Below are 16,367 nucleotides of genomic sequence, written 5' to 3'. Positions count from 1 at the left end.
AACAGCACCATTTTCAAATTACTGATATATTGTAGTTATACGGAAAATGTGGTCTCCAGTATAGAAGTGCGCTCCACATTGCATTGAATATTGGTTCTTTACTGCATTCCTACTCACTTACAAGCTGGTCTTCTCTTCTGTTTTGATGAGAGTCAAACCAAAACAACACGTGGCCATTTAGGTGATGCACTAAATGTGTAGGAAGAGAGAACAGGGTTTCAGCTTTCTTTTTCAGTAAGTGGAGTTAGCACACCAAGGTGTTCTCGCTATACAGCCCGCAGTTGACCGCAATAGGTTTGTGATATGCGTCTTTCAAGGTGGCTGCCCATAATGCCTGCTTTCAGTGACATTCTGTCCCAGTGAAAGTGCCCTCACGTGCATATGCTTTATTCACGAGCTTTCAATTTATTTCAGTTTATAATTTAAATATTTTGCAACACGAAACTCTCAGATCCGAATCTGTTAATGGTGAAATTTCGTTTGTAGTTGTCTCAGCACAATAGCTTAATCTAAGTTTGCGTGGAGGTGTCGATAAAGTTGTCATCGAAATAATATGCTTGGCGAGCTGGTTTATACCTGCCATATTCACAGCTCAACACGGCGACAGGAGAAAGAAGGCACTTAGATGACACGCAGTGTTTTCTAAGCACTTAAATTTAACAAAAACCAGCAAGGCTTTCAAGGCGTGTAGGTTACACATTTATACACTCGCTGAGCATCGCAACGTCGACGAGTGAACTAATGAAACCGATACAGCCAGCTGACATCTACGAATTAGCATCTTTCGTTCAGTAGCTGCCGTTCAGTTCCTTTTCGTGGTTGCCCTTGTAAATGCCTCTCGCAATGTTTTCTTAACGTATATACCTGTGTTTATTACAAATATGTTTTGGCATCTTGCTTTAAAAGAGTATATTATCTATTTTCTCCAGTATTACTTGTTCCCTTGTGTCTTTTATTACGTGTATTTCTTGAATGGAAAAATACCCGTCTGCTTTGTAGTACACACTGCCATCCACACCGGCCAATATAGGCTAGATGTCATAGAGCTGAGTGCGGGCACCTAATTTCTGCACGTCCCCACCTGAACTTCGCATTTGTTAGGGAAGGACACTAGTTAGGGCTGATAAAGAAACATCAGCACATGCCGACACGTCAGATCGCCGGCCAGACAGTACAAAATTTCGAACATTGTTATTGCAACTGTATCGTATTGTGTTGCATTGCTATTGCAACTGTATGTTTGGCTTCAAGTATGCACTCAGCGGCACAAGTACACTCGTCCACGCCAGCACTCCTTATCAGTTGTGCGTGAAACGGGCGCTTACACTCCTCGACATCGCTGACCTTTTTATGGCATGCGGCCAGATAGGAACCATATGCAACTTCAATAGAACGAAAGCGGTACCCTCTGCAGTAGAACAAAAGTAATTGTTGACGCTGCTTTTGGGGACTGGAACCGGACGAATAGACATATCTCTGCAAGTGATTTCATCATCCTTCTTCGAATCGCATACTCGTTGGTTGGTACAGCTCACTTATTGCCACCATATTGTTCTTCTCAAGCGCTGCAATTCTGTTTACAATCCTGCCTAAGTGAATGCCCCTGCAATAGGCTGACTTGATTGATTGATTGATTCGTTGATTGATTGATTGATTGATTGATCGATATGTGGGGTTTGAAGTCCCCAAACCATCATGTGATTGTGAGAGACGCCGTATTGGAGGGCTCCACAAATTTTTACAACCTGGGGTTCTTTAACGGGCACCCAAACCTGAGAACATGGGCCTACAGCGATTCCGCCTCCATTGGAAATGCCACCGCCGCAGCCGCGATTCGATCCCGTGACCTGCGGGTCAGCTGCCGAGTACCTTAGCCACTAGACCCCGGCGGCGGGGCAGAATTGGCTACCTTGTGAACTTGAGAGCACTATAGACGTGCTCGAGCTCAGACGTGTCAGTTCGAGACGAACCGCGGTAGCCTAGTGGTTGTGTCACTCGGCTGCTAACCGAAACGTCACGGGATCGAATCCCAGTGGTGGCGGCTGCACTTTAGATGAAGGCCAAAATGTTTGAGGCCCATGTGCTCAGATTTAGGTGCATGTTCACGAACCCCACGTTGTCGAAATGTATGGAGCCTTCTACAACTGCATCTCCTAAAATCATGGTGACGTTTAGGCGCTCTAAACCTCAAATAATATTATCAACGTGCCAGGTGAGCCGAAAAAAGTTATCCTTATGATAGGCCAGTGTCAGGCTAGGTTCTGAAGCTCTGGGCTCACGGTTAAACCAATGGTTCGTCTTATGAACTACGGTCGGGCTGGCCTTCGTCTTAGATTGGTTGTTAGTATTGTTCCACAAGTGTTATGAATACAGGTATTTTCTTCTCATTCTGTGTAAAAAAAACTATTTTTATGGGGGCAAGCCATTCTTGTAAGTTATATGGGTGATTCTTTTACTGCTTGCATAAGAGGCCGCTTGATGATGCCGAACGGAAGATGCGTAGCTACTAAACTTCATTGAGGTCACAAGAAGTCTTCCTCAATTTTTTCATTGAGAGAGGACCACGGGCCGCTCAAACGTCGGTGCGGTACACTAAGAGTAGATATACCAGGTGCCTATCTCACAGTATCACGATTCCGTGCTACTCGTGATTGTGCTAATATTTCTTATCTATAAGGTCATTCTATGATTGTAGGGATCCATTTTATGTAATTAATGTAGTACCTTTAACTTATCATCAAAAGAGCGATCGCATTTATCTAAATTGAAGGAAGGGCTTGAGAAGGTTAGTTGAATTTACGCATTACACGCCAAGTATCAGAATCACTTTCATAGGCATTCTTTTTTCGGGTTACACCACGGCTTCTAGTAGTCGGGTGACGTGAGATGGTCGTAGTCAGCCTGCACCATGTGCTCAGTTTTTCACATTAGGGAAAGTAGCACGAGTTTCCGATACTTGTTCCACCGCGGCCACGGTACAAGAATACTTTGAGTGAGCGAACTCCGGGACTATATCCGCTGCCCGATAATGTTCTTCATCGCAAGGAGTCTGAGAGACGGTGCTAGAAACTATGCTCCAGCTCCACCCGAGCGCCTCTTGATGTGGGAAAGCTCCGTGACGCAGAAAAGTAGCGGCGCTCGTTTAGCACGGCCACAACACCCCCACTGCCCCGTCAACCTTCTCTCTTATCAACCCCGCTTTCATTTCGCGGCACCGCTCTATGCGTGTTGCATGGTTTATATCGCGCGATAACCTGGTTTTCTCAGATTTGGAAACCATCGCTCAGGTGCCGAATGTGCTTTGCGGAATGTCCCAGCAGCCCACCATGGTCTTGAGTCCGGTCAGACAACTGTCGGCATGCCGCAAACGAAAACACAATCGGTACGTCCCGGCCAAGCACTCGCATCACGGCGTTCTCTCACCTAAGGTATTCTTTCACCGTAACCGTGGCGCAACTTCAATCGTGAAAGTGAATGCACTCGCGAAGAAAAACTGGCATTGTCACGGCCTCGTGGCATTACCGAAGGCAGCAGTCGGAATAATCAAGATGAAACATTTCAACTGAAGAGCGTGTGTCCCGAAACAAAATGTTCGAAGAACAAGCAATTCCAGTTGTGTATACTGACAGCTGCGAATAGAGCGGCGGTCATCGATAACCTGATCTCTAATCAGGTGTGTAGACATTTATGAATGCAGCGAACACTCGAGCTTTATCGCTAATGCTTGCGTGAGCTCCGTCTAATGTCGCGAGGCTTTTGAAGTATTGAGGCCCACCGGTCGGTGCCGACCGTTACTAACAGTCCAGTCTTTGTGGGTGTAACGTGAAACCTAAACATAACGCACCCCTGTGACTATATATATATATATATATATATATATATATATATATATATATATATATATATATATATATATATATATATATATATATATATATATATATATATATATATATATATATATATACATATATATATATATATATATATATATATATATATATATATATGTGTGTGTGTGTGTGTGCAGAAGAATGAAATAACTTTGGTTGCCGCAAGGTTATAAATATAAAAGTAGATGTGCTTTGACATATCAACTGTTTATTCTGCCGACGTTTCGATGGGAGCCCCGCCTTTTTCCAGGCATAATATTTTTTACACATGCTCGGTGTCTTCTTATAGCCTGTCGAGACAGGAGGGAAAGGGGTCAAAAGAAAAGTAAAAAAAGAAAAAAAGAAACAACGAAACGGGAGGAGAAACGTTAAATAAGTATAGAAAATCTAGGAGAACAAGCAAGACCGACATGGCGCAATTAGAAAGGGGCAGCATCTCAACAGAGTAGGGCAGAGGTAGACGAGCAATGCCATCATTGTTAACAATGCCTCCCCCGCACACACTCTTCCTCAAGTGGGCAGTGTGCCGCCGTTCTTGTATTTCACCTTCCCGTGTAATCCCCTGGCGGCTCGTTCCTCTTTGAAGTTTAAGACAAGTTGATGGGGAGAGAGAGCCTAAGCGCTTCGAGTGCGTGCTGGTGGAGTCGGGAGGAATGAAAAAGTTGGTAATTGAGGCGCCGCCATTGATATTCATTATATGCAATGGCTCCTGTCAGTGAAGGAACAGAAAATGTACGTTCAAAATTAAAGAAGAAAAAAAATGGGGGGGGGGGGGGGAACTGTACGACATCCTAACTACTTGTACGTTCCGGCTGTGCTTGATGAGAAAAACAATTTCTATGTTGTCAGATGCGTAGGTTAAAAGCTATATTAGCGGGTAATAGTACTGTCGTAATGAGAACGGACCGATTAGAGAGAAGCATTCGCGTCTTTTATCGGTCGAAACGCTGACAGAGTGCCTGGGTGTTCATTTATTCCGTATTTTATCGTGTTACATTTGTAGATAAAATAAGATTCCCGTTGTTCCCGTTCTCTGATTGTTCGAAAGTTGTTTTAAAATAGTGTAACCCTGTGTAACCCTGATGTCATCAAAGCTGTGGTCTTTTAATGTGCTGTGTTTTGAAAGTAGAAGGCCTGGCAGGGATCGTACATGGGCCCGATGGTTGTTGAATCTAATTATAAACACATTGTCTGTCTGGCCGACGTATTTCTTGTTACATACCCCACAAAATAAGATTATATATTCCAACAATATATATATATATATATATATATATATAGGCAGGCATGGTAGTTTAGTGGCCGTAGCGTTGCATATAGCCCAGTAGATCCTTCGTGAGCGGTCACAACGTGGTTTATTTCGACGTTCCGGCCTAGAGTCTGGCCTTCATTAAGATGGCCTGATGAAGGCCAGACTTTAGGCCGAAAAGTCGAAGTAAACCACGTTGTGACCGCTCACGGAGGATCTACTGGAGTATATATATATATATATATATATATATATATATATATATATATATATATATATATATATATATATATATATATATATATATATATATATATATATATATATATATATATATATATATGAGTGTGTGTGTGTGTGTGTGTGTAAAGGAAGTGTATACTTAAGGGCTCGTTTTTCCGTGTTTTGGCATAATTATACCAAGGAAAGTATACGGGAAAGTATAGAGTGTCCTTCACTCGCCTCCATAGCTACTGGTGGCGCTGACTGACATTCCCACGTTTAAATTCACATATATACCCAATAAAGTGGCTGGGGCCACCGCGGTAGCTAAGTCGTAGAGAATCGAACGCGTTATTCGAAGGTCGCAGGTTTGGTTTCTGCTCCCGGCAAGTCATCGTTTCACCGACATTTTTTTTTACACTTTAATAACGGTTGGGTCTAATACCTTCCCCTATGCTTTCCTTGGCATTATTGTCTGATAGTCTCTCTCTCTCTCTCTCTCTCTCTATATATATATATATATATATATATATATATATATATATATATATATATATATATATATCGCTCGTAGTTTTACGCGTCAAAACTACATGACCACAAAGAATTTCGGTTTTTTCGACTAGCACCTAGATATAATTAGGCCTGCCTCCAAAAATTCTCTTCCACCCTAAACATACCACTGTGGCGAACATCAAATCGACAACTTTTCTGTTAGGAGCAGAGCTCTGTAAAAATTGTGCCATTGGACATTAAGTAATGAGAAGGAGCTTCGCTTACCTTCTTGATCATAATTATGATTATCACGATGATGTCGGCTACTCGGCACCGGCCCACTCATGGCAATTGTCGAAAATTTTGGTGGCTCACGTGAGCGAAGTATATCAAATTCTGCTGCTGAACCTGCAGGAATACAATGAAAACTGCTTTTCACATTATGCACGTCATCACATTCTAGCGTGTTTGTCATTTCAATAAAGTCGGCCCCTCTGAGTACCAATGTTACGTGACGCCATAGATGATGGGCTTTGTTCGTCCGTGTAGTCGACGTGGAAGCCACCCCCATAAAAGATTGAACATACTTTAAGTCAGCGCACGACTACGTGGATACAAGAGAAGAAAAGACAAACGAGAGGAGGTTGTCTAATTTTCAAGTGTTGTCAACATCTGGCCCAGTTTCAAATCCTTCTACCCATAACAAAACCCACAGCATGGTGTGGGAGAGTAGTGGAGTAGGTGCCTCCTTCTTCTTAGTGTTGCTTAATCCAGTAAATAGTTTTCTCAAAGTATGTATTTTCCTCATATGGTGAAGCCCTTCAGCATGTGTGTTTTCACTCAACCCCACGAAAAAAATCTTTGTTACGGCCCTGCCTCCGATATATGCAGTGCTCAGTCCAACTCGCACCGTTTGACTTGAATCACGAATTATATAGAGCAAAGGCCACCAGTGCCCACTTTTTTTGCGTAAAAGACTCCAATAATCTACGCCACCAGCCAAATTTTTGCCCAAAGGGCAGGAACATTGCTCTTTCGGTGTGTTAGATCGAATTAGTCGAATGCTGGTGTTGAGCACAAACAATTAACAGACAAACGAGAGAGTGTGAACGCATCCGATGCGTCTACGTCCTCTCGGTTGTCTCTTGTCTAGTGTTTGCGCTAAACATCATTATGATTGCCCAGAGGGCGCACCAGCACGTGATCATCTGACCAAACGGCAGTTTCATACAAACCCTCGCATGCTACCCAAGGCGTCAAGCGTGTACGGGCAAAGCCCTCGATATCGAAGTTCACCCGAAAAACTGGCCTGGTCTCTGGCTCACACTATAAACGCACCTAACACGACGTCGAGGCAAAAGCCGTGGTGTTCTTTTTAGTCCATCAACCGATCCTGCCCCGTCCATCTTCGAAAGCTTTGAGCACCTTATCGAATTTACCACTGGCTCTGGGAACGAAAGCCATTAACATGCTTTTTCCAGCTCCTGAGATCGGCCCGCCTTTAACCAAGCTACGATGTAATCTAGTGGTGTTATCATGTGACGTTACGTCATGTGATGTCACCTCAATGTCCCAATGGCACCATAAACACGTCACAAAGTTTGGAGATCTATCTTGTCCCAGGACATCATCACGTGATGTTTCGCACAACTAGTGTAGACGGCGCCAACTGGAACGCACACGAGGAGCGCTACTCAATTTTCATGTGTTTGAAGATACATTTAAAATTATATATATATATATATATATATATATATATATATATATATATATATATATATATATATATATATATATATATATATATATATTATGTGTGTGGGGGGGGGATTTGTCGGCTTAAAACCACCATGTGACTATACATGAGACACCGTAGTGCAGGGCTTCGGAAATTTTGACCCTTTAGGGAACTTTACCGAGCACATGGGCCTACGGCATTTTCGCCTACGTGGAAAATGCAGCCGCCGCTGCCGGGATTCGATCCCACGTCCTGTGGGTCATTTAATGCTTAAGCCTTTAAAGGTTATTCCACGCACTTCAGTTGAAACACTACAGAAGCTGCACGCTCAACATATACAGTGGGTACCGAAGCAGCATGCTGAGATTCTTGCGAGTTTCTATTCAGTATTTTGGGAGTAATCATAAGGATTTATTGCTTCCCTACGTTGTACTTTACATATGAAGGTACCACTTATATGCTTTGAATGATACGCTCATTGAAGGAGAAAACTTCGTTCTATTACAGGATAGTGGCAAAATACTGGACATTCGCATGCTATAGTTTACAGGTGTTAAAGGTAGAGAAACTATTGCATCTCTTCCCTTGGAATGATCTAAAACACGGCTTCGTAGCTTCATGATACGAGCCACTAGCGGCGCTCCACTCACCCAATCACCCAACCTCGAAGTGGTAGAACGGACTGTTCTTTTTTTTCTCTTTTGTAGCTTCTGCTCACTCTTCCCGGGCTTCCGGTATTTCTGATTTTTATAGTAATTATATTCAAGCTAAGCACTTACCTCATTATTATAAAAAATATTAGTATGAACGTTTAATATTATTATGATAGTTATCAAAACTACTAAACTGCATTTTTTTTTTCAGATCGCGCACTGTGAGTTCCACTATGGGTGGAGAGCCTGTGCAAATCTTGCGCGTCATTGATGACCAGAGAGTTGAATTCAAGGACACTGAGCTTCAGCGCATTCTGTTGGCCGACAATGTGAAAGATAAGCCGGTCGTCGTGATATCGATTGCCGGATCGTATCGACAAGGAAAGTCCTTTTTTCTAAGCTTCTTTTTGCGGTACCTGAGGAGCAATGATCGATCGAAATGGATGGAGGACACAGATGCCCCTTTACGTGGCTTTAAGTGGAGGGCCGGCTGTGAGCGCGAGACAACGGGCATTATGGTTTGGAACGAAGTTTTCACGGTGAGGCATTTGCACAGTAGACATGGTGGTTGAGTAATTGCGCCCATTTTTCTAGATGACCGACTCGAATGGCGAAGAAGTGGTGGTATTGCTCATGGACACCCAAGGGACCTTCGATTCCAAGTCCACAACGAAAGAGAGCATGACCATATTCTCTCTCTCCATGATGACCAGCTCTGTGCAGATTTACAACGTAATGAACAACATTCAGGAGGACCATCTACAGAACCTTCAATTTTTCGCTGAGTACGGCAGGCTTGCGCAGAAGGTATTTACAAGACCCACGTAACGTACTCTTCACAGCAGCTGCAGCTGACGCGTACCGTTGCAGGGCAATGAAACAAGGCCTTTCCAGAAGCTCTTGTTTCTGGTGCGAGACTGGAACTGGCCGGACGACTACGAGTTTGGCTTCAGTGGTGGCAGATCACTCGTCGAGAGTCGTCTGAACATCACAGAAGAACAAGCTGCTGAGTTGAGGACGTTGCGGCAAAGCATCTTGTCTTGCTTTTCGGAAATTGAAGGATTCCTGCTGCCCAGCCCTGGGGAGAAGGTGCAATTTTTTTCTTACTATTGTACGGTTCAGTCAATCAAGCGTTGAAGTATTTTATGATGAATAGTGCTTCATATTTCACGCGTGGGATCATTATACTTAGTGCACTATATACGTTGAAATATTTTCAAGTAGAACGAATAATATATATAATTGAAGAGCAGATGTTTCTTTGTAGTAAAGGCACATTTGAGGCACTACCTTTAAAAAGTGCGCCACCGCTTCGGTGGCAATACCGTTTCAGTGCTTCCCTGCTGACGCATAAGTCACTGTTTCTGTTTCTTCTGTGGCTTTAAAGTTTGAATGGAGGTAAAATGCTTCTAGCGGTGTGTACTAGTTGATGACAGGGCATGATAAAATATACCAGAGAATCTATTCAGCAACAGCACAACATGGAGCAAAAGACGGTAGACGAGAAGACCCACAAAGAATCGCTATCAATTCATGCTTTGTTTCTCTAAAAATTCTTAATCAGTTTTGGAAGTTTGCAGAACCCTTCATTAAGACGTGCTTCATAACGGTATCCTTATCTTAGCATTTAAAATCTGTATATTATTACTATAAGGTTTAAGTACATAACTTTGATGCACTATTTTACAAAAGTTTGATGCACTGTTCCGTTTAACCAATGAACACAAGTAATCTTGTGGTATTAGAGAAATTTTAGTAGCAAAAAAATGTAGAATAGATTTGGAGTGGGTTGGGCTATGTAAGGGGAATGTCGAGAAATTTGGGACAGTTGGAGGAATAAGTCAGCGCGTATATTCATTCTGCAGTTACTTCAAAGGCGTTAGCTGACAGCTCATTCAATGGTGCTGGCAAACTGAATGCATAATTGCATTGAAGAGCGTCTTCGGCGAACGAAGCTTTGTGTAGCTCGTAGTAACTTTTTCACGTGGCAAAAGTAAGTTTCCTCTACCACAGTTGTATTGCTCTCAGAATTCAATTCTTTTGCGGCGGCTACTATCAATTTTGTTCCGAAAACACTCTTCATCGCTGTACTTGTTTTGTTTAAAGTTAAGGCATTACGAGAAGACTTTAGCCATGGAAGGTCGTTTACTTTGGAAAACGTAGCTTCAAAGGCATGGGACAGTAAAGCTGAGTGAAGAATGGGCACTGTCCCAATAATATCTTACTTCTACACCATGGTACCAAGTGCAAAAAAGAACAGTTGGGAGGCATACGATTGAACAGGAACTTACAGAGGTCAGCGCAACAGTCTTAATATACATAGCTCATCCCTCCGTCGTAGGAATTGATATCACTCAAACGAAAGGGAAATGGGTTTTAATAGTACAGTAGTGCTTATTTTCCAGTGATATATGAGAGATAATACAATTTACGTTTGTGCTGGGCATCTGTAGCACAGATTGACGTGAGGACTAACGTTCATGACTACGATTGAACCATTGTGATGGCTCAAACGGTTAACGTATACGCAGACACAGCGAATCGTGAATGTCGCAATAAGATGACGTCAAGAGGCACATAATAAACACTGACACTTGATAGTCCCTTCTTTAAAACGTCGTCAACTAAAGAAAGAAAGGACATAGTATACGCTTTCGAACAATAGGTAGCCGGCGCCTGCACTCCAGCTACATGGGAGACCGACGTGCATAGCTTGGGCACCAAACGTACGCATGTGTTGCACGTCCCTTTAGACTCGGTCTCTCTCTACGAAGCCACGACATTCGCCCGTTCACATCGGTGTCTGTCTGCAGAGCTTATTGTAGCAGTTTTGTTAGTCGTTCTTGAGGCACTCTAGGGAGTCAGATTTCACACAATCTCGAAGGTTATCTTTTAAGCGCGTGAATGACGTTCCCTATCGATACAAGCATCTGTCAGGGCACGTTGCATCACTGTACCGCACACGGATGATGACATCACCCAGCTCGTTTGCACTGCAGCTCACCCTACCCTGCCGACGATGAGCATTTTGCGATAAAGTATGTGCGAGAGATCCGAGGCGCGCTCTTGAAGTACCTGATATGTGTCCCACTGTCTCAGTTAGTAAAGAAAAAAAATGTCCCGCTATCTCAGTAGGTGAAGCGTCAGGCACCTGCCGTCACGTTCGATGCGTCATAGCTTTCGTTTCCAGCGGCTGATATAGTTGTTGTTTTCAACCGGTTTTGTATATTCTACCACGCACCATACACGTGGCGGCACTACGTCACTGGAGTCATAGTGGACGATCGAATAAAGCACTTTCATGTTAAAAGAAGCGCAGCACAGTCGAGCAGCCATTACATCCCACCCAAAAAAGAAGTAAAATAACGTTTCCTGGAAGATTGCTGTTTTTCAAGTAAAGATGACAAACTTGCCGTGACGGATTAGACAACGACATGTCAGGTTTCGATATTGACTGGCATGACCTCAGTGAAATCAACTGAGCTACTGAAGATACAGAAGTGTCGAAATTCAATGTTAGTATCGTCTGTTTACGTGAAAAAATGGCGCTCATAACATGGTCGAAGTCTGTAGCTCTGATAACATGTCAATGTCACTGCGCAGTTCCTGCGGAACAAAACAAAGGTGCACTAAGTTATAACTCCCTCCTAAAGAAGATACGATTATCTATCCAATTACGGGCATTGTGATGATGCTCCCAATGTCAAGAACTCTCGATGCAGCAAAGTTTTATATTGAATGTTAGCCATTGGCTTATAATAATCACTGAAGACATTTGTATCATTCTATTACAGATGCTTTTTTCCTCTGTCCCAGCCACTTACTATACAACTGTACGTGGTAAATAAACTAAACTAAACTCGACTCAACATGTCTCAAACCTTCCAAACCATGTCTCTCTTCACCCACTGAGGTGGGTGTAATGGGGCAGATTTTAGCTATCACAAAATATTTTTACAGCTGTACCAGTAGCCATAGGAATCATTGCGTCTCAGATGTTTTAAAGCTTGTTTAGAATTGTATTGCAATCAATCAAACACCCTTCTGCATTTAAGTTCAATCAAATAAAAGTACAACTATGAAATGTGTCACAATACTTCTTACTGGCTCTATAGTGTAACGAGTCATAAGCTCCCAACAGTCGCCTTTGGTAGAGTAAACGGTCCCGCCACCAGTGTTCTCTGAAGCATTGTGCACCAGCAGAGAAAAAAAATTGTCATAGCTGGGAGGAAAATAGTAATTGTAGTTTACAAGCGTCACAGTTAATACTTCCCTGTGTCTGATCACAGTGAAGTAACAACTGAGACGCTTATTCGCGTTCGTCTTAACCTGTGAGCACGTTCTGTGCGTTATTTGTGCGAGAAAAATGCGGGGCATCTTTCAATCTGCTTGCCGTTCTGAGCGTGACGTTCCAATTTGTTGTGAACGCATTCATTGCTTTGTTTTTGGGGCAATGCTGTGACTTTTTTTTCATCTTTAGTTTTTTTTATATACAGATATTATACATATACGGTGCGTGATGGCAGCTTTGCCAACGGTAAAAAACCAGCCGAGACTGTCCAGCTGGTTTCTATCACAATAATATTTTACAGCTTCGTTTCATCATATGGCGCTGACGGAGAAAAAAAAATCGTGCTGCGAACGGTAGAGAAATATTTGGATTGCCGCTGTACGGGCGCACCTCTTTGCTTTAGAGTAATTGGCACATCGCTGGTCTGCAAAGTTATGGCTAACAGCACAGCAGTCAATTTTCTTTCTTGCAAAATCGTAGTGACCGCAAAAAGTTATTGATACCTCGCAAATTTTTCGGACTTGCAGCAGTCGCCTTAAGAAAGTTCACGACATTCTGCATGACGTCACTGAGCCCGCTTAGCAGTGCTTTTTAAGAACTTGTTCCGGATTTCTTTTACACATGTTTATATTTCTCGAAATGTCTGGTTGCGCAAATCTGTGGACATTGGCGCAGATGATCACATAATTATATTGGTTCGCAGAGAAGGTTGTTTCGCTTACATCTTACGCTGCCGTATCAGTAATAGAGCTATATCTTAATACGAATTGTTTCAGGGAAAGCGACAGACCCATTTTTCTTTTTCTTCGTAGGTGGTGCGGAAAAAGTCGTTTGACGGCCGTCTTGCCGATATCAATGAAGAGTTTTTAGTGGGGCTTCAAGAGTTAGTTCCGTCCATCCTCGCACCAGAAAACCTGTTGGCTAAGCAGGTTAAAGGCAAAAGATTATCGTGTGAGCAGCTTATGACCTTCTTCAGGGTAAGTAGGTGCATCGTTCATGCAGCATCTGCATTACTAATAGCACTTATTCTTCCAGACTTACGTAGAAGTCTTCGGAGGAAGTGGTTTGCCTGAGCCAGAATCCGTGTTTCTGGTGAGTAACGACAGATAATGCTGACAATGTCGTTCTGATGTTCGATTCCTCTCTAGGCGACTGCAAAGGCTACCAATGTGGCTGCTTTGGACCAAGCAAGAAAACATTATATATCTGCGATGGAACAAGTGAGTGAAAATGTCACACACTGTGGTACAAATGATTAAAGTGTAACTGTTTTTCATCTGTGCAGAGGCCTCGAAGAAGTCTTGTTCGACTGCACGAGTTTCATCTCGAGAAGCTGACAGAGGCAAAGAAAGTGTTTGACGACTATCCCAAGATGGGTGGTGACGTAATATCTGGCACGTTCATGGATATTCTCATGAAGGCAAGGCTTAATGCTTCTTTAATTATCTTCCTGAAAGAAGCTGGTGTAAAAGCCATGAGAAGGTATACTTGTTCAACAGTGAACGATAGGGAAGGACCGCTGATTCTACTCTTTACTAGTTATACCAACCACAAATAATAATGGTAAAATATTAAAATATTATGGATATTTATTATCAAATGCGAATCATTTCTTGGGGAACCTCGGTTAGTCTGACCGTATCTATCTATCTATCTATCTATCTATCTATCTATCTATCTATCTATCTATCTATCTATCTATCTATCTATCTATCTATCTATCTATCTATCTATCTATCTATCTATCTATCTATCTATCTATTTGTCTTTCTGTCTGTCTGTCTGTCTGTCTGTCTGTCTGTCTGTCTGTCTGTCTATCTGTCTGTCTGTCTGTCCTGCCACCTACGGCTCATAGCTCTCCTGGCCGTTGAGATAATAACATATATACAAAAAGTTGTATATCATAACATGACTGTATGACGAGCTTAAGTAACTGCTTCCAAGATGAAATGAAAATCATGCCATGCATGTCATGAATGTAATAATTTCAATGTCATGGTCATGCTGCTCCTGCGGTGGTTTCGTTCACTTGACAAATCACATAACTGGTATGGTAGGACATGACTCTATGGCGAACATAAGGGACAGGCTTTCATGTGGAAATCATGACACGCGTGCCATGAAAAACATGACTAGCACATAACACGCCCATGATGTGCTCGTAATCATTTCGCTAGATTCCTATATACCAAATTTGGCATTACGTGACGTGAATGATTGGAGAAGCTATAAGACTGGTTCGAACATGATAACCCTGGCGTGCATGTCACCAAGAACATGACTGCATGCCACGCTAATGATGCAGTAGCGATCCTTTCACCAAATTCACAAATACCAAATTCGGCATTACGTGACGTGAGTGGGTCACGAAGGTATGAGACTGGTGGAAATATAATAATCATTACATGCATGTCATGTAAAGCATGACTACATGCTACGCTTATAGTGTGCTCATGGCCATTTCGCTAGCTTAATATATACCAAATTTGGTATTACGCCACGTAAGAGATGACGAAGCTATGTGACTGATGCAAACATTATAATATGACATGCGTGTAATGTAAGAACATGACAACTTGGCATGCTCATGATGCGCACTCAGCCGTTTTGCTAGCTTCACATATACCAAATTTGGTATTACGTGATGCCAATGGACGTCCAAGGTAAATGGCCCGTCCAACACGATAATCATGACATTCTTGTCATGTAAAACGTGACTGCATGCTACGCTCATTGTGCCTTCGCGACCATTTCAGTAGCTTCCCACATACCAAATTTGGCGTTACGTGGCGTGAGTAGATGACAAAGGTATATGAAGAGTGCAAACATGATAGTTATGATATGTATGTCAAATGAAAATATGAATACACATCACGCTCACGATTCGCTCGTGGCCGTTTCGCTAGCTTAACGTGTACCAAAATGTGGTATCACGTGACGTGAATAGATTACCAAGGTAAATGACACGTTGAAACAGGATAATTATGACACCTGTGTCATGTAAAACATGACTTCATGGTACGCTCATGGCTGTTTCGCTAGCTTGAAATATACCAACTTTGCTATTATGTGACGTCAATGGACGACAAGCACGAACGTCAGGCGCAAAAATGATAATCATGGGATGGAAGTCATCTACAGAACAATTTGTCTGCATCGTAACGTTGTGCTGATTTTGTTTGTTCATTTGTAGCCCGGAATTCATGACAGATACCAACTCTGAAGGATTGGCCAAGAAAAAATATAGTATTGTATCGACAATAACTGTACTGCTTCTTGCAAAAAAAGAAGAAAAAAACAGATATAGAAGAAAGACAGTATATTAAAAAAACACTTTCAGAGAGTGAGGAAAAAACAACAAGAAAATAATCCCTAATATAATACCTATACCGTTATTTTGGGAGCCGACCAGACATTTGAGTTTGCCAAACCCGATTATTTTAAGATGTTTCTCTCAGACTTATCCACATTTCAAAATTTTCTTCCCAACCCACTTTTCTTTGTGAGTATTTGTTAAAGTGTGCCTTGTGTTGAAATACGTTTAGTCTTGAAATAAATTACATACCGCATCGCATACGTCTCTGTAGGAAATTCCCAAAACGGAGGCACTAAAATTTAGAGCATTTTCAGTGATTAATTTTAAACCTTGCTTCACGAACGGAATAGCTAGAAGTCTTTTCTTATATACTGCGTAGTTACGACATGAAACAAAATAATGTTCAATAGTTTCTGATTCTTCGCAGAACGAACGAATAGGGGAGAGTGTCAGACCAGCTTTGTCTAATGATAAAGATTTAATGGGGGAACACGGCACCTAAATCTGAAG

At 42.2% G+C, this 16,367-nt stretch overlaps 1 protein-coding gene across 1 annotated transcript in view; it reads left to right on the top strand.

Moving 5' to 3' along the window:
• Positions 1-16,367, top strand: part of LOC119164339 (atlastin-2) — a 41,402-nt gene that overhangs the window by 14,746 nt on the left and 10,289 nt on the right. Inside the window, exons 3-9 of the mRNA XM_075871433.1 lie at positions 8,462-8,789; positions 8,845-9,057; positions 9,121-9,339; positions 13,354-13,518; positions 13,577-13,633; positions 13,690-13,761; positions 13,827-13,961. Coding sequence (XP_075727548.1) covers positions 8,484-8,789; positions 8,845-9,057; positions 9,121-9,339; positions 13,354-13,518; positions 13,577-13,633; positions 13,690-13,761; positions 13,827-13,961 — 1,167 coding nt within the window. The 5' untranslated portion in view covers positions 8,462-8,483. The remainder of the gene's footprint in view (positions 1-8,461; positions 8,790-8,844; positions 9,058-9,120; positions 9,340-13,353; positions 13,519-13,576; positions 13,634-13,689; positions 13,762-13,826; positions 13,962-16,367) is intronic.

Source organism: Rhipicephalus microplus, chromosome 8 (genome assembly GCF_043290135.1).
Source record: "Rhipicephalus microplus isolate Deutch F79 chromosome 8, USDA_Rmic, whole genome shotgun sequence".
Taxonomy (NCBI): Eukaryota; Metazoa; Arthropoda; class Arachnida; order Ixodida; family Ixodidae; genus Rhipicephalus; species Rhipicephalus microplus.
The sequence above is the reverse complement of the archived record's forward strand: the minus strand, read 5'-3'. Positions and strand labels throughout refer to the sequence as shown.